This window comes from Vitis riparia, chromosome 5, assembly GCF_004353265.1.
Source record: "Vitis riparia cultivar Riparia Gloire de Montpellier isolate 1030 chromosome 5, EGFV_Vit.rip_1.0, whole genome shotgun sequence".
Taxonomy (NCBI): Eukaryota; Viridiplantae; Streptophyta; class Magnoliopsida; order Vitales; family Vitaceae; genus Vitis; species Vitis riparia.
Window position 1 is genome coordinate 944,947 of NC_048435.1, and position 22,949 is coordinate 967,895.

The 22,949-nt window shown below is 35.2% G+C and overlaps 3 protein-coding genes across 4 annotated transcripts; 2 read left to right on the forward strand and 1 right to left on the reverse strand.

The window, feature by feature from the left end:
- The first annotated feature begins 1,561 nt into the window (after positions 1-1,561).
- LOC117914771 (calmodulin-binding transcription activator 6) lies at positions 1,562-14,505 on the forward strand. 2 transcript variants are annotated; one of them, XM_034830232.1, is made up of 14 exons: positions 1,562-1,662; positions 1,763-1,893; positions 3,024-3,149; positions 4,449-4,564; positions 5,270-5,358; positions 5,530-5,575; positions 8,200-8,344; positions 8,634-8,753; positions 8,828-8,886; positions 9,574-10,002; positions 11,486-12,183; positions 12,490-13,036; positions 13,498-13,794; positions 13,943-14,505. In XM_034830232.1, the coding sequence occupies exons 2-14, from the start codon at positions 1,830-1,832 to the stop codon at positions 13,988-13,990; spliced, it is 2,784 nt and encodes a 927-aa protein (XP_034686123.1). In that variant the 5' UTR covers positions 1,562-1,662; positions 1,763-1,829; the 3' UTR covers positions 13,991-14,505. The 2 variants fall into 2 exon arrangements, with proteins under 2 accessions (XP_034686123.1, XP_034686124.1); XM_034830233.1 differs by having other exon boundaries at positions 3,024-3,098.
- Positions 14,506-15,747: 1,242 nt separating this feature from the next.
- LOC117914772 (GTP-binding protein SAR1A) lies at positions 15,748-18,082 on the reverse strand. The gene is made up of 3 exons (XM_034830235.1): positions 17,743-18,082; positions 17,234-17,365; positions 15,748-16,409 (listed from the first exon to the last, which is right to left on the reverse strand). Exons 1-3 carry the CDS (start codon positions 17,869-17,871, stop codon positions 16,089-16,091), a joined length of 582 nt encoding a protein of 193 aa, XP_034686126.1. The 5' UTR covers positions 17,872-18,082; the 3' UTR covers positions 15,748-16,088.
- Positions 18,083-21,051: 2,969 nt separating this feature from the next.
- Positions 21,052-21,596, forward strand: LOC117914040 (60S ribosomal protein L29-1). Its single transcript, XM_034829199.1, has 2 exons — positions 21,052-21,214; positions 21,312-21,596. The coding sequence occupies exons 1-2, from the start codon at positions 21,113-21,115 to the stop codon at positions 21,393-21,395; spliced, it is 186 nt and encodes a 61-aa protein (XP_034685090.1). The 5' UTR covers positions 21,052-21,112; the 3' UTR covers positions 21,396-21,596.
- Positions 21,597-22,949: the final 1,353 nt, after the last annotated feature.

Genomic DNA, 22,949 nt, shown 5'->3' on the forward strand with positions numbered 1-22,949 from the left:
ATATATTAAAATTTAATAATGGTACGACTAAAAGTTTATTTGAACTTAATTTTAAGAAGTGTTTCTGTTTTTTTTTTTTTTTAATACTTAAAGTTTTTAATCTTTTAAAAGACTAAAAACACCTCATAATCTTGAAAAATGCTGTCTTGGAGTTTTACCCGAATATTAGCATGGGAAAGCTAATGGGATGGGCATCTTTTGGCATGTATGTCACTGTACCCCCAAAACAGGACATGTCGGAGACTTGAGAGAGACTTAATATGATAGGGGTGTATTTGAAATTTTTTCTTTTAACTCATATGACACGGGGGATATTGGCATTGCCCAAACCCTCCCCATCCCACGGCACTGATTATATATGCAATTAAATAAAAAATAAAATTGATTTGTAATAAAAAATAAATAAAAATTTATAATATTTATTTATAAATTGTTTTATCATATAAAAATAATTTAATTTATTTTCTTGTTTTTATTTTTTAACATAAATAAAAAAAAAAGTTATGCATTTCACAAAATTTATTAGATCTATTTATTTATAAATAATATTTATTTTTAATATAATTTTTTTTATAAAAGAAGTAGACAAAAATTAAAAATGATAAAGAAATTTAAGGAGAAGAGACAGGCATTTTGAGCATGTACTGATACTCAAAAAAGCTTATACTATGGGTGAGGTGTAATTTTTAAGGTATGTCTATTTGATGTTTATATTAAAAGACATAGTCTATATCTTGGGGAACCCTATCCCGCCCTATCATGATAGGATAGGCCTGACTCCTGAGAGAGACACAACAAATTAGCGACCTGTTTGGACATTTTTCCTTTTCTGCCCACCTCTCGTCCTTGATTATACACTCGATTAAATAGAACTGATTTATTAAAAATTTATTTGAAAATTTTGATAGGAAAATTTTTATGATATCTAAAAAATTTCAAATATTTTTAAAATTATTATTTTTTAAATGTTATTTTTAAAGTTATTATATTTTATATAATAATTGCAATTATTTTCTGATTTAAAAAATAAAGTATATCAAAAATAACGATTTGTATTTAAATATAAATAAAAAAAAGGTGGTTTGATAGTATTTTTTATATTATCTTATATAATAAAATATGATTTTACAAGTAGTATTCAGAGGTCCTTTTTAACTCCTTTGGAAATCGTTACTAAACCCGTTCTCAAAAACTAAACTCGACCGTGGCGATTAGTCAATAGAAAAAACGGCACCGTTTCGAGCTGGTCTTACTTTTCTGTCGCAAATTCTACGCAGAGACAAAAATCAGCTGCTCCTTCAGCGTGCCGACATCTGCTCCGACCGCGGCGGCACGAGCGGCAGAAGCAACGCCATTGGCGCATATCCCAATAATTTCGCCAGTGCAGCTCTCCTTATATGGACTAGTGAACAGGCAATTCTCTCCGCTGTTCAACTAGAGTTACTTTACTGTGACGTGTACATCTTTGTCATTTCAACCTGTTATATAATTGCAATTATTTTTAATTAAAAAAAAGGAAAAAGAGCAGTAGGCCAGAAAAGCGTTGTCCGTCCCATTTTTATTTTATTTTTTTCATTCACTCAGTTCTGAGTTGGTGAAGTGGATTTGACGAACACGGTCACCCAATCCGCTCTCATTCTTCCACACTCTCTCTGCAACTAGGGATTCATCATCTTCATCGGAACTTAGCTTTGGTGTTCCTCTCTTGAATCTCGACACATCTCTTTTGATTGATTCGTTTTTGTGGATTTGGATATACTAGATTGAAGTTTTGGATGAGTTTGATGTGAAAACCTTTCGAATTTCCTGAATTTCTCGCGGTTTTTGCTATGGAGAGTAGCGTGCCAGGTCGACTTGCAGGATGGGATATTCATGGCTTCCGTACCATGGAAGGTACAATTGACCGACGCTTTTTTCCTTTTGCGGTTTCGTTTTGCACTGAGAGCGTGTTGTCTCTGCTTTAGATTCGGTTTGTGTCTAAAGTTGGTGATTCTTGAGTTTGCTGGACTGCAAAGTGGAGTGTGGGAGTTTCTGTTTAGGGTTTACTTTTGGTTCATATTGCGATCGTGTTTCCTTGGTTTTGGAAATAAGTTCTACTGATTATTTGTTGGTTTGGAATTTGATGGCTATTTATGTTTCTCTTATGCGATATTGACATATGCTTCAAGGATTTTGCGCATGATTTTCTGCTTTAACTGAGAATTTTGTTTTTGTTTCTTTTTTTGCTAATTTGATTGATTTTGTTCATAAAAGTAAATTGTACTTCGATAATCGACAAAGGAAAGAGTTAGAATCGGTGAGAATTTACCCTAGTCGAGGACAAGATGGAATTTCGGAAATGAGATATTAGTTCGTGTTGTGACCTAGCTTCACCGGTTCCAGAAATTTTTTTTTCCTGAAGATTTTAATGCCAATTTATGTTTCCATATATGGTTCAAGGCCTTTAGGCATGATTTTCTGTTTTATGGGATTTTCTCTCTCTCTCTCTCTCTCTAATTGTATTTGACTTTGTCCATGAAAGTGTAAAAAGGGACCGTACAATACTGTTTGTCATGTGAAACAAGAGCTACCTGATTGCAGTAATGGGAAGGAGTAACATGGTTTAGGTTGAAGGCACTACAGGGATAAAGGGGAGGGAGGACTTCAGTAGAGCTGTAGGTGTAGGGAGGAAAGACAAGATAAGATGGTCAACAAAGACGATGGGAAGCTACATTTTTATTCCTGTCCGTGAAAGTCAGGAACTCAAAACATGGTTTTTTTTGTTAACTGTTAAGTATATATCTATATATGTGAATATACCCATAAAAAAAAATATATATATATATATCTATTTATGTGTATATATATGTTTTTGTGTGTGTATTTCCTTCCTTATATTCCAATGACTACTTTGACAAAATTGTCACTTGGCAATATGGACAACATGTCATCAACTTGAATTTGATTTGATGAATAATTCAATTTATTTTACATCCATATCTCTCATCCTTATTAATACTCATGGCTCCTTTTTGCATGGACAGATTTGGATGTTGACAGCATATTGGAAGAAGCCAAAGGGAGGTGGCTACGGCCAAATGAAATTCATGCAATACTTTGTAACTACACTCTTTTCACCGTCAATGTCAAGCCAGTGAATTTGCCTCCAAGTAACTACCTATTAATCCTAGCATGAATGTTGTGGAGGTTAACATAATTTTCAATCATTCAACCCCATGCAACATATAATTTTTTTCTCACATGCTAGCAATGTGGGATCTGCTAGTAACCAAGGAAGATATAAGTCATGTGTTGAACTCGTTTCAACTTTTCTCTCTATCTTCTTGTTTCTGTATTGTTTGGCAGATATAGAAAATTTGATGCCATGTATCCTTCCATAACCTGTCCAATTTTTTCTTTATTGAATCTTTTTATCATTCTTAGTTCTCATGAAAGCTCAACTTTGACTAATCCTACTGTTCTCGCAGCTCAAAAACCTTGTGTTCACTGGGTGGAACTTAATATACCTTTTTGGTGTGCATTATGGGATAGATTCATTTGCTAGTTGGATTTTTCAAATGACCTTACCCATATATTGTATTTTAATGTAGTCGGAACTGTAAAGATATAAGATCCATGTTTTGCAAAGCCAACAACTGGATAATATGTTCTCCACATGCAACAACCTGAAACTGGTATTGATATCATAAAATTTGCATGTAGTGTTCTTTATTTTTTAGTGTGAAAATTATTGGCATGCCATTATAAATTATGCCAAGCCCAACTTTTGATTCACTACCTTTTTCTTACAAGGAAGTGCAGTTTGATTGAAAATAAAATTCAAGTGTTATTGGAAGGCTAGCAAAGTCTAGCCAATCAACAAAGCACATTGTTTAGCCAATTTTGGGTTGGGACTTCTTAAATTGATTATTATCAGTTGGTTTGGGTTTGAGCGATTGACTTGATAAGTTAATATAATCAATTAGTAAATGAATTCATGCTTACCAACTACTAAGCCAAGAAAACAAGCTCTTCTTGCTTATTATTATTGTCCATGTTGAATTATATGAAATATTTCTTTGGTTAATTTAAAGCTAATTATCTTAAATGCGTCACGGAAGTCAGGATAATGCTAAAACAATGTTTAAGCAGGTTTGGTTTGGGTTGAATAATTGCTTGTATTTATTAAGGCTTGTAGCTGACTTGAGCTTGGCATAGCCATCACTACATCTAATTGTATGCTTTGAATCCTCTTTTTCTATTCAATTGTTAAAAATGATAACTGATGCACACGGTTAAAATCTTTTTCTTCTGTTAAGCTTTTAAGTCTGACTGTATTGCCTTCCTCCTGGTGCTGGATTAGAGTGTGATTTACAGTTTCTGTGAATTTGCGATTCTTTCCTTTTTTTTTTATTGGTTACAATTGATACTGGATATGCATCTAATATCAGATTCTTGTGATGTGATAGGTGGCAAAATTGTATTGTTTGACCGTAGAATGCTGCGGAACTTTCGGAAAGATGGTCATAACTGGAAGAAGAAAAATGATGGGAAAACTGTTAAAGAAGCTCATGAACATCTAAAAGTGAGAAATTCCCATTTTCTATGCCTTTGTGGTGTTGATGTGTACTCAAATAACATATATAGCTTAGTGAACTATTTTGTTCCTTCAATAAGGAGAAGGCTTTTTTTGGCTCCTTACCTCTTCGCCTTTAGTAAGCTTTGATTTTATACTTTGTGTGCACTTATTTCACCTTCTTTTAGACACTTTTAATACATGCTCTCTATTTGTCTAAACAAAAAAAAGAAAAGAAAAGAACTGTTTTGTTCCTTTAATATACACTAGATTTTTCTTGGGTATATAGTTCTTATTTTATTAAATTAAATTGTGTAATTTCTGTAGATATGTTGGTTTAGATTCATTTTTTTATTTTTTTTGCCCTACATTCATTTCAATTTCTTTTTATGCTTTAATTTCTATTTTTGCTTCTTCTTATGTTACTCGTGGCTTTCTCATCCTTAATATGACATTTTTGTGCCACAATTTTCCGCAGAATAACTGTAGTCATATTTTTCTTGCCCCTCTTCACATTTTAGAATTAAGTCCTACTTCTTGTATTGTTATGGTTTCTCAATTATTTCTATATTCTGTCTATATGAAAGAATTGCTTTTTCTTTTCTTTTTTTCTCCATAATTTTATTGCTTTTTCACAATTTGTCTTGAGAATATCCATTTTCATTTAATTTTTTTTTAGAAGTTGCCCATATTTTCTTTTATCTCATGCTACAGGTTGGTAATGATGAAAGGATCCATGTTTATTATGCACATGGCCAAGATAACCCTACCTTTGTTCGCAGGTGTTACTGGCTTCTTGATAAGTACGTATGAGTTAAAGTTCTCATGGACCCATAAGTCAATCATGCCTACTTGTTTTCTTTATTATTTGGATCTTATGCAAAAAATGATGCAATTTCTCCCTTTCAGTATGGCATTTGACAGTGTTTTCTCATGTTTAGTATGAACCTTGAATCCATTTTATTTTGTTTCAGGACACTGGAACACATAGTCCTTGTTCATTATCGTGAAACACAAGAGGTTGGTCTACTAGACCCCATTAATTTATAATATTGCCAAGCATAATCATATTACATGCCTGTTTAGAAACATCTATGTCTTGGTTTCTGTTTCAATGGCTCCCTTTTTTTTTTCTTTCTTTTTTAAAAAAAAAAAATCAGAAACCCTACAGATAAAGAAAGACAAGACATCCTTCGACGCTACACAAATTTAGATCAAGACACGGGAGAGAAATTGCAAAATGTGAAACAACATTTGAAACAAACATTATATAGACTCTAAGGAGACACATAGTCTTCAACACAAGATATTAACTACTTTGTTGCTCTTTTAGCTAGCCCATCTACCACTTGATTTGCAAAGCGAGGAACTCGTTGAATGGAGCACCCCAACGCTATAAAGATGTTGAATATTTAGTGCAACCACCTATCAAGCCTCCATAACCCTCTTTCCTTTTTAGCCACTCATGAGATAACAATAGTGGAATCCCTCTCTACCACAAAATTGGATAATCTCAAAGCGTTTGCTTTTACAAAGCCCTCCAAAAGTTCTACAACCTTGACCTCAATGGCAAAATCATTACCTACAAGTTTAGAGTGTGCTTCAAGAACTGAACCTCGATGATCAAATCACACTACCAATCTCAAGTTGCTTTGGGGTGTGCAAAGCACATCCATCAAAGTTCAATTTCACTAGTCCTTCAATTTGTGCTTACCATATTTGTAAGATCTTCCTTACCAACTTCCTTGACTTGCATACAAGGTGTCAGTCTAGGAATATAAGGTTCAAGGTGGTGCCTTTGAAATAAGTCCCAAACCGCAACCACAGTCCTCTTAGTATCCTAAAAAGTCCTCACGTTCCGTCCCTATCATATTGACCAAATCATACTAAGACTTGCAATACCCCATAGAACCTTTTCTTTCACATGATTCCCAAAAGCCTTTGAAGGAGATAGTCATCATTTCCATGGTGGTATCCAATCTGTTCTTGCAAGGATGAGTAGTCTATGCGATAAGCCCAAAGTTAATGGGCAGTGAAGAAAAGATGATCAATTGATTCTCCACTCTTCATGCACATGATGCACCACTCCGGCTTAAGAGCCTTGAGAGGCCTTTGCTTTTGGGGCATATCATTGGTATTAACCCTCTTACTAGCCACAAGCCATGCAGAAGTCTTCATTTTAAAGGGGGTTTTAGATTACCACATGAACTTAGTTGATCAAAAGGAATAGAGGAGGATCATTGTGAAAGGGCTCTAAGGAAAAAACTAATTGTGAACAAGCCTAATGAGGTCGAAGACCAAACCCTTACATCATGGTAGGAAGGTGATAGATACTCATTGGCTACAAAAGACTTCAATCAAGCTTATTCCTCAAATTCATGATTCTTGAGATGTTGGTGAAAGTTCAAAATCCCAAGTTAGGGTGAGGAAGATCAGCAATACATGCATAGCAGGTACATAAATACATAGACATATACATGCATGCATAAATAAATGCATGCACAGATTATATACACTTATAGCTATGCCTATGAAGAACATAATTGATATAATGCACATGCATTTTTCCCAGTGTGAGGCTTTAGGAATGATTCCTCGGAACAAAGTCAAATATTTTTACACGTCTATAAGTGTAAGGCATTGACATAACTAGTACCCAAAAGTCAGACTCTCATTGCCAAACTGAGGTTAATAAATCAGTTTTTATTTAAACTAACTTTTGATCATCATAACAATGATATTTACTCCTTTAAAAAAAAAAAAAAGAAGTTTTTTGAGGTGTCAATTACATTCTCAGTCACCTCATATGTAGATTACAAAACTGGCTTAGTACTATTTGATTTCCTACCTCTATGAGCATAAGTGTCTATCTCAATATGGTTCTATTATATCAATCTTTTCTTCATTACACAACTGTTTCATTGGAGACACAACATTGGTTGTCTATTCAAAAATTGAGGCTGTTTAGGGGGATGAATTAGGGGTTTATAACTGGGACTTCAAATACCAAATTTGCCTACTGAATCTGCTGCTTGCTCATATTCATTTTATGTTTCCCACATGTAATATATAATGTTAATGTTCTATTCCTTTGGTGTATACCTCCTTTTAAAGCATTGAGGAATTCATGGATGGAATAATAGAATGATCACTGTAACATTCACATGAAAAATGCATCAAGTGACAGATCTACTGCCTGATGGCGATTGATGTATTCAGTATTTCATGTCAAGAATTGTGATGTGGATGCACCCTTCCAAGGGTAGCAACGTTTGTTAGCCTAGTTAGAGGAACAATGAATTGGCCTTTGTAAATTGAGCATTTTGTTCTAAACAAAGAATTTGATCGGTTCATGTTCTAACCAATTCTACATTCTTTCAGTGAAATTGTTAGCGTTAGCTGCATAGCATCACTTTAGAGCCTGTACCTTTTACCAAAAAATAAAATAAAATAAAATATAGGAGAAAGTATCTTGGCTTTTGGTGAAATAGGAAGAAACTCAACAATACCTTAACACATTAATAGAAGACCACAAAGCGCCAAATTATGGTAATAAGCTTTTTTTGTTTATCCATTCTCTTGAGGACTCCAAATTAACAATATGTTCTAACATTGTTTTGGGCTGTGATGGACTTATTGTACAGTCGCAGGGTTCTCCAGTCACACCTGTGAATTCCAGTCCAAGTCCTAATTCAGCTACCTCTGACCCATCTGCTCCTTGGCTTTTATCAGAAGAAACTGATTCTGGGACTGGTAGTACATACCGTGCTGGTGAGAAAGAACATCAAGGTGATGTTGGAGGAAATTTCTCCAAGTAAAATTATCTTATGTTGTCAGTGTGAGAGGGTTCACTTCATTGCAGTGGAGCCTAATGGGAATTCTGAGTTCATCTCTGCCTACCAGAAAATAAAAAATAAAATAAAAGATGGCTTCATGTCTAGTGACTGATATTGCAGTAGTTATGATTATGGACAACTAATATGCCAGCTTTATGATATAGTCAGCGTTGACTATCAAGTTAATGTTTTCTTGATTTTTTATATTATGTTCTGACCTTTTATTTTTGGATGGTCTGCAGAGCCTAGGGATAGTATAACTGTCAGAAATTATGAGATGAGAATTCATGAGCTTAATACACTTGAATGGGATGAGCTTTTGGTGTCAAATGATCCCAACAATTCAATGGCACCTAAGGAAGGTAACTAAGTAGATGCTACTTGCATTGTAACTGGTCTCAATTGGAAAACTATTAACCCCCCATTTTTATGGCAGGAAAAATTTCATCCTTTGAGCAACAGAATCAACATGTAATAACAAGTTCCAACAGTTATGTAAGTAAAATAATTCCTACTGGAAGATTTTTCTTACTACATCCTTGTCTGTCTTTGGTTGGTGAGGCAGTCAATTCTGTTGTATTTATTATATCATCTAATATTTCCTGCTATTTATCTAATTTATAATCTCTTGTTTGTTATTATAAGGGATAGACTATGTTGCCCTTGTATTAAACCTCTGATGTCATGATTTTTGTGCAGAAAGTGAACCTACTGAATTTTGTATTGAAAAACTTTATATTGTATCTTTGTTTCATCCTTTTTTTCCTGTTGATGGGAAAGTCTTACATTTTTTTTTTCCACTTGTTTTGGGTTGGGGTGGGAGGTGGGTGGTTATCTTTTGCATTTTTTCTTTCAAAATATGCGTGGGGTATCTACTTCATAACTATCAAAAGTCGGCTGATTTGCCTTCTATAATGTGACATTGTTCTCCTTGTAGTTTATTGCTAATTGTCAATAATGGTGTGCCATTGTTCTACTATTATTTATTACTCTGATTATCAATAAAAATGAATTTTAATTGGGCTTCCTTGCTTTACCCTTTACTTGATCAGTACCTCACTAATACTAGTGGAAGCAAGCTAAGTGCCTTAGTATCACATGCCTAAAGTTAAGACTTGTAAAGACTTTGTTTTTGCTTGTCAGTTGATGCTAAAAACTAAATCCGATGGTTCATCCTTACAGAATAGGCCCCATTCAACCAATGATTTGCCAGTAGAAATTTCTCCTTTGGGGAATCCTGCGGAATCAATTGCTGGGAATGAATCTGCCCATTTCAATTTTCTGGATGATGTTTACTTTCAGAAAATAGGGGGTCAAGTGAATCCAAATGGGCAGAGAAGGGATTCTGTTGCAGTGGGAACCGGTGATCCTGTGGACATTTTGCTCAAAGATAGTTTGGAACCTCAGGACAGTTTTGGAAGGTGGATGAACTATATCATGACCGATTCTCCAGTATCAGTAGATGATCCATCACTTGGTTCCCCTGTTTCAAGTAGTCATGATTCAGTAGTCTCTGCAGCGGGGAATCATCAACAATCTTCTGTTCCTGATACAATATTCAGTATAACTGACTTCTCACCTTCATGGGCCATTTCAACTGAAAAAACCAAGGTTTTTTCCCTTTGCTACCACTTTTTACTGTTGCTTGGCTCTATTTATTGCTGCATATTTTTTTTTTCCTGATGGACTCTGCTTGAAAAAATAGTGTGTTTTGACTTGCATCTTCTATTCTTTGACCAAAGAATTCTTTTTATGCTTAAAAGCCTTCACTTAATAATTGACATGTAGAGAAGAATTGATAAAAATGAGGGAGAAAACTAGGCTTACCTTTTAGGATAAAAAACAGTTAGAAATAGATTTTACATTTTGCATGGAACAAATAGATATCATATAAATAGTAAATAATATCATTTTGATTTTTGACTGATGGGATATAAATTGGTGATTAACTATCTATTGCATAAGATTATTTGTTTACGAAGTGAGCCAATGTATTAAGTTATACATTCTCAATTGCCGTGAGAGGATCATCCATTACTTTGTATATTTGTATGACCAATGAGGTGGAAGTAAAAGGTGCAACTAAAAAAAAAAATGTTCTTAACAATGAAATGGTAGTTAAAAGAAAAATGGAGTACAGATGATACTAGTTTAAACTACTTGTAAGAAGTTCTAATAGCCTCACTAAATTATTGCAGAACTACCAATTATATGTACTCTATATCCTAACTTTAGAAAAACCATCAAGCTTTTGATCGAATAACCTTAAAATGGTTGAGTCAATGAAATTGTTTTATACAGTCAATATCACCTTCAAATTAAGAGTGGCTAGTTTCAATGTGATGATATACATACTTTAACCATGAGTGGAGAAAACAGATTATTGCTTACAGCAATATGTTTTTCTAAAGTGAAAGAACATAGGATCATTATGTAGGCTTACTTATGGGGAAAGCTTGGACTCTGAAATAAATGTTGGAATCTGACACTGATGATAGAAAAGTTTTAGTGTGTGTTTTGTTGTCATCATTTTGAGCACTTAAATATATTCAAATTTTCATTACAGTACCTGGGAAAACATAGATATTGAATTGAAAATGCCAAAATTATAGCCAACTTATGGGTTTTCTGAAGCTGTTGTATCTCAATTTTTGAGTGTGCTTTGAGTCCATGTGGATCTCTTAGATGGAATTATCACTTATATGTAATAGTCAGTAAAGCTCTGTCTAGCAGTTTTGGTCATAGAGTTTTTAGGGTTACTATTCATCCAAGCTTTGTTCATCTATGCAATGCCCTCATCACCAGAAGCTGATGGTGTAAGCATGCTGAACCTGTGCAATCAGATGCAGTTATTTCAGTAAATTTGGACTTTAAAACCTGGATTTATCCCAATTTTATTGGAAAGTAGATGTGTCTTAATGTATATCACTTGGTAGTATAGAAAATTGTGCATTTCTTTGTAAATGGAGGGAAATAAGTTCTAAAATGAGTCCTGGTTATAGAGTAAAGTGTTTTCTATGCAGTTTTGAGCTACTGAACAATTGAAGCTGAAACATTAGTTAATTTCTCACATTCAATTAATTGTTTACTGCAGATCCTGGTGATTGGTTTTCTTCATGAAAATTATGCAGATCTTGCAAAGTCCAATCTATTTTTTGTCTGTGGTGATGTATGTGTTCCTGCAGAAATCATCCAACTTGGGGTATTTCGATGTTTGGTACCAGCACATGCCCCTGGATTAGTAAATTTTTATTTGAGTTTTGATGGCCATAAACCTATCAGCCAAGTTGTGACTTTTGAGTATCGGGCTCCTTTATTGTATAACCAGACAGTTTCTTCAGAAGTTGAAACCAATTGGGAGGAGTTTCAGTTTCAGATGAGGCTTTCTCATTTACTTTTCTCTACATCCAAGGGCCTTAACATTATGTCCAGCAAAATATCACCAAATGCCCTGAGGGAAGCAAAGAATTTTGTCAAAAAGACCTCTTTCATTGCCAGGAATTGGGCAAATTTGACCAAGAAAATTGGAGACAACAGAATCTTGGTTTCACAAGCAAAAGACCTTTTGTTTGAGTTTGCATTGTTGAGCAAATTACAGGAATGGCTAGTGGAAAGAATTGTTGAGGGGGGTAAAACCTCAGAGCGCGATGGTCAGGGTCAAGGGGTAATCCATTTGTGTGCTATGCTAGGCTATACACGAGCTGTTTATCTATATTCACTATCAGGCTTATCATTGGATTACCGCGATAAATTTGGATGGACAGCTCTTCATTGGGCTGCATACTATGGAAGGTATAGTTCTCTGATCCATCATATAATGCAGAAGACCTACAGCATCTGCTACAACTGGCTAGGTTGCTGCATCCTACTCCACTCTTGAAACTTTTTAATCAAAACATTTCCAGGATCTCTCTTGCACTCTCAGGAGTGAGATTTTGGCTCTGTTATGTCATGTTTATATCTTCCATTATTCTTTTCATGCAAATAACTATGATGATATAGAGAGAATAGTTTCTATATGCAGTGGCTGCAGAAAATTTACTTTTGATATTGAAGTTATGCCTTTCATTGTTTGATTTTGAAAATATTCATGTGCAGGCAGAAAATGGTTGCCGTGCTTTTATCTGCAGGGGCGAAGCCCAACTTGGTCACAGACCCCACCTCAGAAAACCCTGGTGGATGCACTGCTGCTGATCTTGCATCTAAGGAAGGTCATGATGGCTTAGCAGCTTATCTTGCAGAAAAGGGGTTAGTAGAACAGTTCAACGATATGACCTTGGCCGGAAATGTCAGTGGTTCACTGCAAGTTAGCACAACCGAACAAATAAATTCAGAGAACCTCAGTGAGGAGGAGATGAATTTAAAGGATACTTTGGCAGCATATCGGACAGCTGCTGATGCAGCAGCACGTATACAGGTTGCATTCAGGGAGCGCTCACTAAAGTTAAGGACAAAAGCAGTTGAAAATTGCAATCCAGAGATTGAGGCACGCAATATAGTCGCAGCAATGAGGATTCAGCATGCCTTTCGCAACTATGAGACACGAAAAAGGATGGCCGCTGCTGCTCGAATTCAACATAGGTTTCGTAGTTGGAAGATACGAAAAGAGTTCCTCAATATGCGTCGCCAAGCAATTAAAATTCAAGTAAGCCCTCTCTCCTCTGTTCTGGTCTATAATTGACAAATAAATGCAACTACCATGAGCCAAGTGGCAGGCCCAAGTCACTTGTTTGGCAGGTACAATTTAAATTGTATTTGCTCGGTCAAGCTAGATGGTGATTGTGTCAACCTACTTGATTTTCCAATTTATTTTTTGGCCCTGGCAACCTGAGTTGGCCTGGGTAAAATGATTCTCTCAAGAGCTGGAGGATGCCGACCTGATCAGTGGTTTGGGATCCTGCTGAACTTTATATGAGGAGGCCTGACCAAAAGGAAACACTTTTTTCTGTGTGCCATATTCTTGTACATTTATCAAGTTTGTCTTCTAGGTGTAAAAAATATTAACATTTCTTATGCACTTTGTGATTATGGCATGCCTAACCATCATTTCCCTAACATGAGAAATCCAACAAGAGAATTATCTAAGTACATTTTTCTCCAATGCAGGCTGTTTTCCGGGGCTTCCAAGTGCGGAGGCAGTACCGCAAGATTCTATGGTCAGTTGGAGTCCTTGAGAAGGTGATTCTGCGCTGGCGTATGAAGAGGAAAGGCTTCCGTGGGCTTCAGGTTGACACTGTTGATCAACTTCAAGAAAGTGACACAGAGGAGGACTTCTTCCGGGCCAGCAGGAGACAAGCTGAAGACCGTGTTGAGAGATCTGTTGTACGTGTTCAAGCGATGTTCCGTTCAAAGAAAGCTCAAGAAGAATACCGGAGAATGAAGTTGGCCCACAATGAAGCAAAGGTAGGTGTACTCTTGATTGTTATAGGTGAGCAATGAGGACTAGTTATTAAGCAATTCAACCTTGATGAGCCAACGTAGCTGTCCTATTGAATCTTATATAGGTGAGTTATGAGGATTTAACTAACCGCTCAACTTTTTCTTTGGGCAGCTGGAATTTGAAGGTTTTATTGATCTTGATACCAACATGGATGGATGAAGACAAGTTCACTACGAGGTTCATTTTCTTATCTAGCTCGTATATCTTGTAAATGCCTTGATTGATATAAATTTGCAATTGTTACCTTCCCGATCTCCTTTTAGGAATTTAGAGGGGTAATGGTTTCAGTGTTTTCATCTGTCTTGTTTTAGTTTTAGCATCAAGCTGTTAGGTTTGAATTTTGATTGTCTTTGTAAGATCCGACTATAACACGACAGTGTAGTTTCCCAGTTCATCTGATTCTCTTCGTACCTGTGAGATCATGGGGGTTAAAGTAAACTTCCTTCCCAACAACCCCCACAATCATAGAATCTTGTTTAGACTTGTGAGGGCAGAGTGCTATTTTCTAACAGGTGCCTGCATTCAAAGAAGCTGCTTGCTTTGTTTTATGGACGCGAGCAACTGTCCCAACCCATGAACAGGCTCATAATGAAATAGCCCGAGTGAAATTTATTTCTGAAATGTCACTTTTTGTTGAATCGTTTTCTAATATATGCAGCATTGTGTGATTTCGACCTTCTCAGATTTATACTCCCCAAATCTTTATAGAACAGGAACACGGTCATTACTTTATTCAGCTTAGAACATGGCTGCTGAGCCGATTCATGAGTTTTCTGTTGTCTTTGTTTAGATTTGTGGTTTAAAGAAGGGCGTACTTCCCACTTTAAATTATGGTCAAGTTTTGATCAAGTTTATGAGGATGGAGCAAAGGGTGAGAAGTGAAAACCAAACCTTCTTTAGGATTTTCATTTTTCATTTCCCAATACTAAACACATAAATAATGTGTAATTGCATGATTGTTTAAAATAATCAGGTTTTATTAGGGTTTTTATTTTTGTTATTCTTTCTATCCATTGCGGTTTCCTGGTTATCATCATCTTGGAACAATAGAATTGGGAATAGGAATTCCCAAAGTCAAAATTCTTATCTTGCATTTGGTATTATGATTTACTTTATTTGCATTCCCATGTTTGCATGCCAAGACTCGTAATAATGCAAGTGAAATCAGAACCAAAGATAAATTTCTTTCCACTGTCTCATGACGATGCATGCGAAGTCCCAAAATCCAAACTGCCATTTTCCAATAGCCTTTGCGGCGATGAAGGGAGAAGTAGGAGGAAAGATCATGAAGAAAAGAGGGGAAAAAATGAAACACATGTTATTGAAAAAAAGGGTTTAGACGACATTATTGCTCATAAGTCATAACTTTTAGTTATGTAGAAAATAATTTTTATTATATTTTATTTTTAAAAGAATTCTAAGTATTTTTAGTGACTCATCATTGCAAAAAGCATAGTATGTGTCTGATTGGCAATGGGCAATGGGCACCTGATGGAAATGGAACGATCTTAACCAGTCTGTCCACTGCGTCCCTCGTGGGTGTTGGTAAAAGAATGGCGGGTACTCCACTCAACAATTCATCCGTTCACCCAAGGAACAGAACTACCATCCAACCAATGTAGTAATGAACTAGTAAAAATGAATGCGAGCCTACGGTTACCGACAGACAGGTTGCAGCAGAACTGTCGTACTGGGAAAATTAGGAGGCTCATTAATGAAGGTCAAAAGCAAACCATCATCTTCTCTTGCCCAATAAAAAAGTTACGGTTGAAAAACTTTGAGTGAATAACCCGAACAATAAATTGAATTCAAATCCATCAGACATGCTAACCATGGGTAACATTCGAGTCCCTCTTATTACCATGTAGAATTTATCCATAGGATGTGGAAAGCGAGAGAGATCTAATTCTGGAACAAAAGGAAAAAAGAGGATGTCCTCAGTAGACTACATATTACAGCCTCATTAATCATTATAACCTCAATCCATTTATTTGTTCAGCAAATTAATTACCCAAACAAACAGTAAAACCAAAAAACAGCTTACCTATCCGTACCAAAAGAATAGGAACACAGAAAGTCTGTTGAAGCTAAAATGAAGTAAAGGCTGGTATCAAAGTCTGACATATTCACTCTACAAAGCAACTAGTGATTAAATACCTGCAACAGCAGTTCAAAATGAAGAGACTGCCGCAGTGGGCAGGAAAATTACCATCAGGTAACCAGGGTGCGTTTGCTAGTAGTCTATTCATTCCTTCTCCTACTTGATGTACTGAGAGACCCACTTGAAACCTTCACCGTATCCCATTTTGCGAACAATGCTGCACATGAACACCTCGAGAGGGCGGACATTTGAGTCTACCAGATTAACCTTACCCTTACCAGTCGTGAAGTTGGTCAGGCCCAGGTGGTAACGCAACTCATCCTCAGAGGCAGCATAGGGTATGTCTATCTTGTTTCCCAGAATGAGAAATGGAACATTTGCCAGTGACTCATCAGAAAGGAGGGCATCCAACTCCCTCTTTGACTCAGCAAATCTTTCCTTGTCATACGCATCGACCAGGTACACCACAGCATCCACCTAAAAAGATTGTCAATTATCTAAGAGTCACATCCCCCCACCATATTAAGTTGTTATAGTTTGATTTTTCATGAAAATAATAAAATAACAATGAAATTGTTTTTCAGAAACAGAATCCTAGGCTTTGAAATTGTGATATAATAATCTCACATGTATCAACCACTATAACAAATATAATGGTAGATGGGATCCATAATGCTTCAATTTAACTAACACCAAGGAAAGGAAAAATGAGCAGACAAGGACATGCTGAAAGGGGCACATGTATAAGGAATGAAACGAAAAACAGATCTATACAAATATGATCATCGATGATAAACCAATTGCAAGCTATCTAATCCGCCATATTAGTCAGTAAAATATTATACAAAATACCGGTATGAAGAGTCAAACACAAGATCCCCTTACCATCCTCCCCATATCTCTGTAAGAAAATGGAAAAAACTGGTATGGATTAGCATCCACTAGATAGGTACTGACAACAAGAGGCATCAAACCAAAAAACTAAAAAAGCAGACAAACCTTCTCATCTGATCACATAAAAAGATTATTAAAATTTTGAAATTCCAGCTATGATAGCAATTGACAAAAATAGTTAAAACAAGAAAAAACACTAAGAATACAACTGAGTCAAATGTGATTGGAGACAGCTAAGAACAATTTCAATGAGCGACTTCCAGCTCAAATGAATATCGATACAATATAAATCAATCTTTCTCAGCAAATATATATAAGAATATAGGTGATTAAACAACAATTTGCCCGGAGATAAACAAAGAAATCGGTTGATAAACCAACTAGAAATTTCGAGATTCAATTTATACCTTGGCATAATAATCCTTCCAAACTCTTCGAGCGATCTGATGCCCACCCAAATCAAAGGCTTTAAACTTAATTTTCCCAATACTCAATTCCTCGGACGTCGGGTGCTGCGTTGGTTGATGCTGAACTAATCTCTGCAGCATGAAAGATCCAGAAACAACTTCAATTCCAAATCAACACTTATTCACGAATTGAAGGGGGAAAACAACATCCAAGGGGGAAAATAAAATAAAATAAAATAATTGTTGACCGAAAAAATGTGGTAGGGGTCAAGAAAATAAATCGAAATTCAGAATCTTATATTCTTCAAAAGTTCGGGATCCGAGAAAACAAACGATCGATCACTCAACGACACCTCCAGTTATTTATTTATTTCTTCATTGTTTAAATCAAACAAAATAAGGCATAAGATTCGAACATTTTTATTCCTCAATAGCCAAATATAAGGTGTAAAAAAACTAAATCCAGAAATCAAGAAAGGCACTGAGACTGATATATTAGAATACCGAACCTCATCTTTCAGCATATGAAGCAACGTCGTTTTTCCCGCATTATCAAGCCCTAAAAATAAGATCTTCGCCTCTTTTTGCCATAGCCCCAAAGATGCGAGAAGTCCATAGAACCAATCGAAAAGAAACATGGTGTTCCGACAAGATTCGCGACTCAAAACGCGGCCAATTCACCGGAATTAAGCCGAAAACCACAAACTTATCGACGAACTCGCCGGAAAATCCCACCGGAGGCGGAGATTCCGACCGTTTGATTTGACGGAAAATAGCGAAAAAAATACAGAGGCAGCCGAGAAAACGAAGGAAAATAAACAAGAAAATTTTCACCGCCCTGGGTTTTGACTGGTCTCCCGGGATCTTATATCACGAACCGTAGTGTGATTACCGGTTTGGCCGGTGAGTGCTTCGATGGCTGGGGACGTGGGGCGGTATAGGCGAGGGGAAAACCGGAATTGCCTGTTCCTGAACTGGTTTACACGTGTAAAGTCAAGATTGGTCAGTACGCGTCATTGGGTGGGTACTAGCCGTCGATTTTGAAACGAGCGGTGACGATTTTGTCATGAGATCCTGGGGAGATCTACGGTATGAATATTAAGATACAAACACATGACCATCTGATGCAATCGAATGGCGAATACGTGGGAACTGGGACGGGAATTAGTCTATCTAAGATTTATTAATTACACATCTATAATTTATTAATAAAGCCAAATCAATAGCATTTTCGCGTTGCAGGTAAGCCACGTTTCTCACGTGTAGGATCTGACTCTCAGATTGTTTTCACTCCCAATTCCGAGATGTTTTTGGGATCAACAATATGAACAGTAAAGGAAATGAATTGAATTCGAACTTATATTTCCTTAAGAATGAATGAAAATACCTAATTAGTTCAACGTGGTATTAAGCAATTAAGGAATAAAGAGTGAAAAAAAAAAACCCAAAAAAACCATTAGTCTTAAATTGAAAATTAAGTCTAATAAAATAATAACGCTTTCTTGTCAACACCTTAATTATTTTTTTTAGCTAATGAAATATATGTTATATTATATTTATGTTTAATTTATAAATAAAATAAAAAATATATCATTTTTCAAATGATATTTATTTGAAATACAAATTATATTGCATTCAAATATTTTTGATTAAAAAGTTTAAAATTTATAACATGTTTAACATTTTGTGGAAATTGTTCTACTATTTATAATTTAGTAAGAATAGTTACTATTTAAATATTTAATATTTATAAATTTAAAAATGCTTAAAAATATTATATTATATAAACTATTTATTTATTTATTTATTAAATCATACATATTTTTAACTATAAATTATTTTTTAATCAAATTTTGTTGTTTTATGAAATGAGTAATATAGAAAATGAAAAAAAAAAAAAAAAGGACAAAAAGAGGAAATTAATTATTTATGGGATATGCGTATCCTGGTATCTCGATCAACTCACAAAATATTTTTAAACGAAATACTTTTAAGCAAAGCACCGTAAGTTGAAAAGGGCATTAACCCAACCACATTTTCAGACCGGCTATTCGTGATAATTGATACTATGTTTAAAGTTGGGTTGTGCGTTGGCCCAAATTTGTCGGCTGAGCTCAAGTGGAGCCTTGGCCTAGAGGCCTAAGTTCAATTTCAATCCTTGACATGCAGCGTTGGTGGGCCTAAGCCCATTTAAAGCCGAATCATTCACAGTTGGCGCAATCCATAATTTCATACTAGGGGTAAAATTGGGTTTCAGGCAAGCCCAAGGACAAGCTACCGACACAAAGGTGGGTTTCAGCCTTTCAGGCATGTCCATGACCAACTTACTCGTAAAATTACTAAAATAGGTCTATTCCTCATAGTGGCTTGTTTGGAACAACATTTTTCTGCTATTAGCAGAGAAATGGAAGCATAGCTGCATAAGTAACAAATTTTGTAATTGATTTAATGTTGTGAAATTTATATTTAGATCAAGGATGAAAATATCGGTAATCACGGATATATCGGTAATTTGATTTTACGGATATATCGGATATATCGGAGATATTTTTGGATATATCGGAGATATATCGGTGGATATTATTGATAGGCTTAAAATTGTTAAAAACTCATGGAAATGCAAGAAAAACCTCATAATAATATAATTAGAAGTATAATAGACATTTTAAAGTTATTTTATTGAAAATTTTGATATATGTATAACATGATTTATTATATTTGATAATAATATCGTATACATCGATAAAAATATGAATTTTATAAGTGTACATTTATTATTAAATTACACCTAATATTATGATATTTGATTATAATATGTCTAATTTTAAAATATATATTAGTATTAAAATATGATCCATTTAATTCAATTGTATTAAACAATATAAAATGAATAATGATATATATAATTTTTTAATATTTAATTAATTATTAATGATATTAAAAACATTATGAAGAAAATTATATAATTTTATATTTTTGGTAATTAATTAAAAGACTTTGCATTTAATTATAAAATAATTATAATTAATTTGCTCTTTAAAATATTCTTATATTTTCTTTATATAATGAATTTAAGTATATATATAGTTGTTGCATATTATATATCAAGAGAGGGCTTAGCCCAGATGGTAAGTGGGTGAACCCAAAAGGTTTGGGGTTCAAATCCCCTCGGCTCCACAAATGGAGAGCTACTGTAGTGGAGTTGACTGACACTGTAGCGGCGTTGACCGCGCGATAAATCGGCGATTTATCGTGTGTCGCCGATATATCGGCGAACCCGATTTTTACCTCCCTGATTTAGATATGATTTTCTTAAAAAAAAAAAAGAAGTGATAATGTGCATTTTAAATAAATAAATTAAATAAAAATTAGTTTTTTAAAAAAACACCAGAAATCAAGTAAATATAAAACATATTAAGAATTGCATTTTTTTTACTCCCAAACAGTGCTTTTAGTCGTTTAGCTCTTTTGGGAATATAAATTATTTTTTCTCTGTAGATTAAATTTGGGAAAATAATAAATAATAAATAATATGGTTTTTATATAATTTTTTAATGTGAATAGTGTGTATTTGTGTATAATGATGTAGTCATTTTTAAAGCTTAGAGATACCTTGTTAAGATAGGTGCAAGTTCGCTGGGCTTCTTGTAGAGGTAGACCCAAGCCCACTCATATCTGCTGCAGGGCAACCCAATCAAGAGAGTTTCGAACAGAGATGGGCCAAAGCCCAACTCAGTGCATGAGGGTATTTTCGTCATTGTCAATAAAAATGGGAGAAAGCTAGGGTTTCCTATGAATAAAGAGCCTCGATCTTCTCCGCCGAGAAAACCCTAGAAAACAGAGTCGCTCATCCTCATCGTCTCTGTGATTTCTCTAGAGATGGCGAAGTCGAAGAACCACACAGCTCACAACCAATCGTACAAGGCCCACAAGAACGGCATCAAGAAGCCCCGCAAGCACCGCCACGCTTCCACCAAAGGGGTAATTTCTCAACTTTCATTTACTCTTTTCCCCCCCTTTTTCTGAAGAATATGTGATTGATGCGATGAATTTGTGTTTTGAAATCTGAAATGAACAGATGGACCCGAAGTTCTTGAGGAACCAGAGGTACGCGAGGAAGCACAACAAGAAGAGCGGTGAATCCGCCACCGAGGAAGAATAGACCAACAATGATTAGGTCCCAGTTGGGCTCTGTTTTTGTTTTAGAAGTATAGTGATTTGACGCTACGCTTTACTTCATATTATTGTGGGATGTTTTCCTACTTATGTTTTTGTCTATGGATTAGTAGTTCTGTTTGTTGAAAACCTTTTAATTGCTGAGATTCTATGAAGTAGTTGTTGCCAAAAAGTGTTTTTTTAATTATTGGTTTTGTGTTTCTGTTCCCGTTTCCATTGTTGTTTGGTTGTTCTTACAGTTGGAACATTTTGCATTTTATATATGTGATAGTGTTCTTAGGTAGAATTGTTTTGGGTAAGATATGTTGTGGCTAGTCTTATATATCACATTGCCATAGTTTTAACCTAAACACTTACCTCATTATACCTTATTAGATTCCTTGCGTTGATCTTGGACCTTAAGCCTATGTTTGGTTCGGGAAAGTTTGAAGGAAAAGAAAAGGGTGAGAAAAATTTGCAAAACATTTCTGGTGTTTAGTTGTCCATTGGAAAATTTGAGAGATAGAAAATTAAATACATAAGGAAGGCAGTTAATGCAAGGAAGTAAATCTTTTAGTGTTTCCCCCTATTTTCCTTATATTTTTTCCTTCATGTTTCCATAGCAGCCAAAGGATAGAAGATCATTTTCCTTGCTATTCTTTTCCCATTCCTTAGCATTTTCTATGAACTAGACATTAGGATAAAGAGGTTTCTAAATCCTTTCCAAAGTTATTTTCAGGAAATTCAGAAACCCTTTCTTGTCCGCTGATTTTTTTTGGGTTGCAAGCATTTGTTTACTTGAGTTATCCTGTTTTGTATTCTGGTTATTTTGGTATTGAATCATGATTCAAACTGCCAGTGCAGGGCATTGCGTTCTGCCTCACACTCTGGGGCACTTAGACTAGGCTGCTGAGTTACAAGTGCCTTTGTAAGCTTGTATTTATGGATTACTTGGGTTTGAATGATACCTCTGGTAATTCCATTTGCCTTCTCCACCTGAGTTAGATGTCATCTTCCATGGGGTCATTTTCCTCATGGGCATTGACACAAGTGTTTTTTGAAGCTAATCATATTTGGACTATATTGTTACCCTTTCTCTTTGTTATGATCAAACTTTATGCTTATATAATTGTTTTCCAGATGAAAGCCCCATAGGTGATATTGGTCTTGGATATAATCTATATTTCTAAACTATATTGTTTCCTGTGTCTAAATTTTCTATGGTGGTTGGGGGCTGATTGTTGTGATGTTGAGGCATAGAAAGGGAATCGATTAGGCTTTCACAAGAAAAGCAGAGTTTGAATGGATTTTGTAGGTTTGGTCATTTGATACTGGGCTGTGAAAGTGCATGTTTCAGAGGTTTAGATGATTGAATGCAATGAGTTTTCATGTGAATGCTTGATTTCTGGTGATGCGACTCTCTCAGGTAACTGTTTGCCCTGAGTCTCGCATCCCAGATTTGTTGTTCTTACACACTAGACGCTTTCATATGATACGAGTATCAAAGGAAAAGACCTAGATCTTTATTTTGTTTTAATTATGATATTTCTAATTGTTTCGG

Excerpts from the sequence above, each read along its gene's own strand:
- LOC117914771 (XM_034830232.1), top strand. The coding sequence starts at position 1,830 with ATGGAGAGTAGCGTGCCAGGTCGACTTGCAGGATGGGATATTCATGGC. Across the intron at positions 8,345-8,633 it reads TGGTGAGAAAGAACATCAAG|AGCCTAGGGATAGTATAACT; the intron begins GTGATGTTGGAG and ends GATGGTCTGCAG. Across the intron at positions 13,037-13,497 it reads GCCAAGCAATTAAAATTCAA|GCTGTTTTCCGGGGCTTCCA; the intron begins GTAAGCCCTCTC and ends TCTCCAATGCAG.
- LOC117914772 (XM_034830235.1), bottom strand. The coding sequence starts at position 17,871 with ATGTTTCTTTTCGATTGGTTCTATGGACTTCTCGCATCTTTGGGGCTA. Across the intron at positions 17,366-17,742 it reads TTCATATGCTGAAAGATGAG|AGATTAGTTCAGCATCAACC; the intron begins GTTCGGTATTCT and ends TTCATGCTGCAG. Across the intron at positions 16,410-17,233 it reads GGAAGGATTATTATGCCAAG|GTGGATGCTGTGGTGTACCT; the intron begins GTATAAATTGAA and ends CAATCTTTTTAG.
- LOC117914040 (XM_034829199.1), top strand. The coding sequence starts at position 21,113 with ATGGCGAAGTCGAAGAACCACACAGCTCACAACCAATCGTACAAGGCC. Across the intron at positions 21,215-21,311 it reads GCCACGCTTCCACCAAAGGG|ATGGACCCGAAGTTCTTGAG; the intron begins GTAATTTCTCAA and ends TGAAATGAACAG.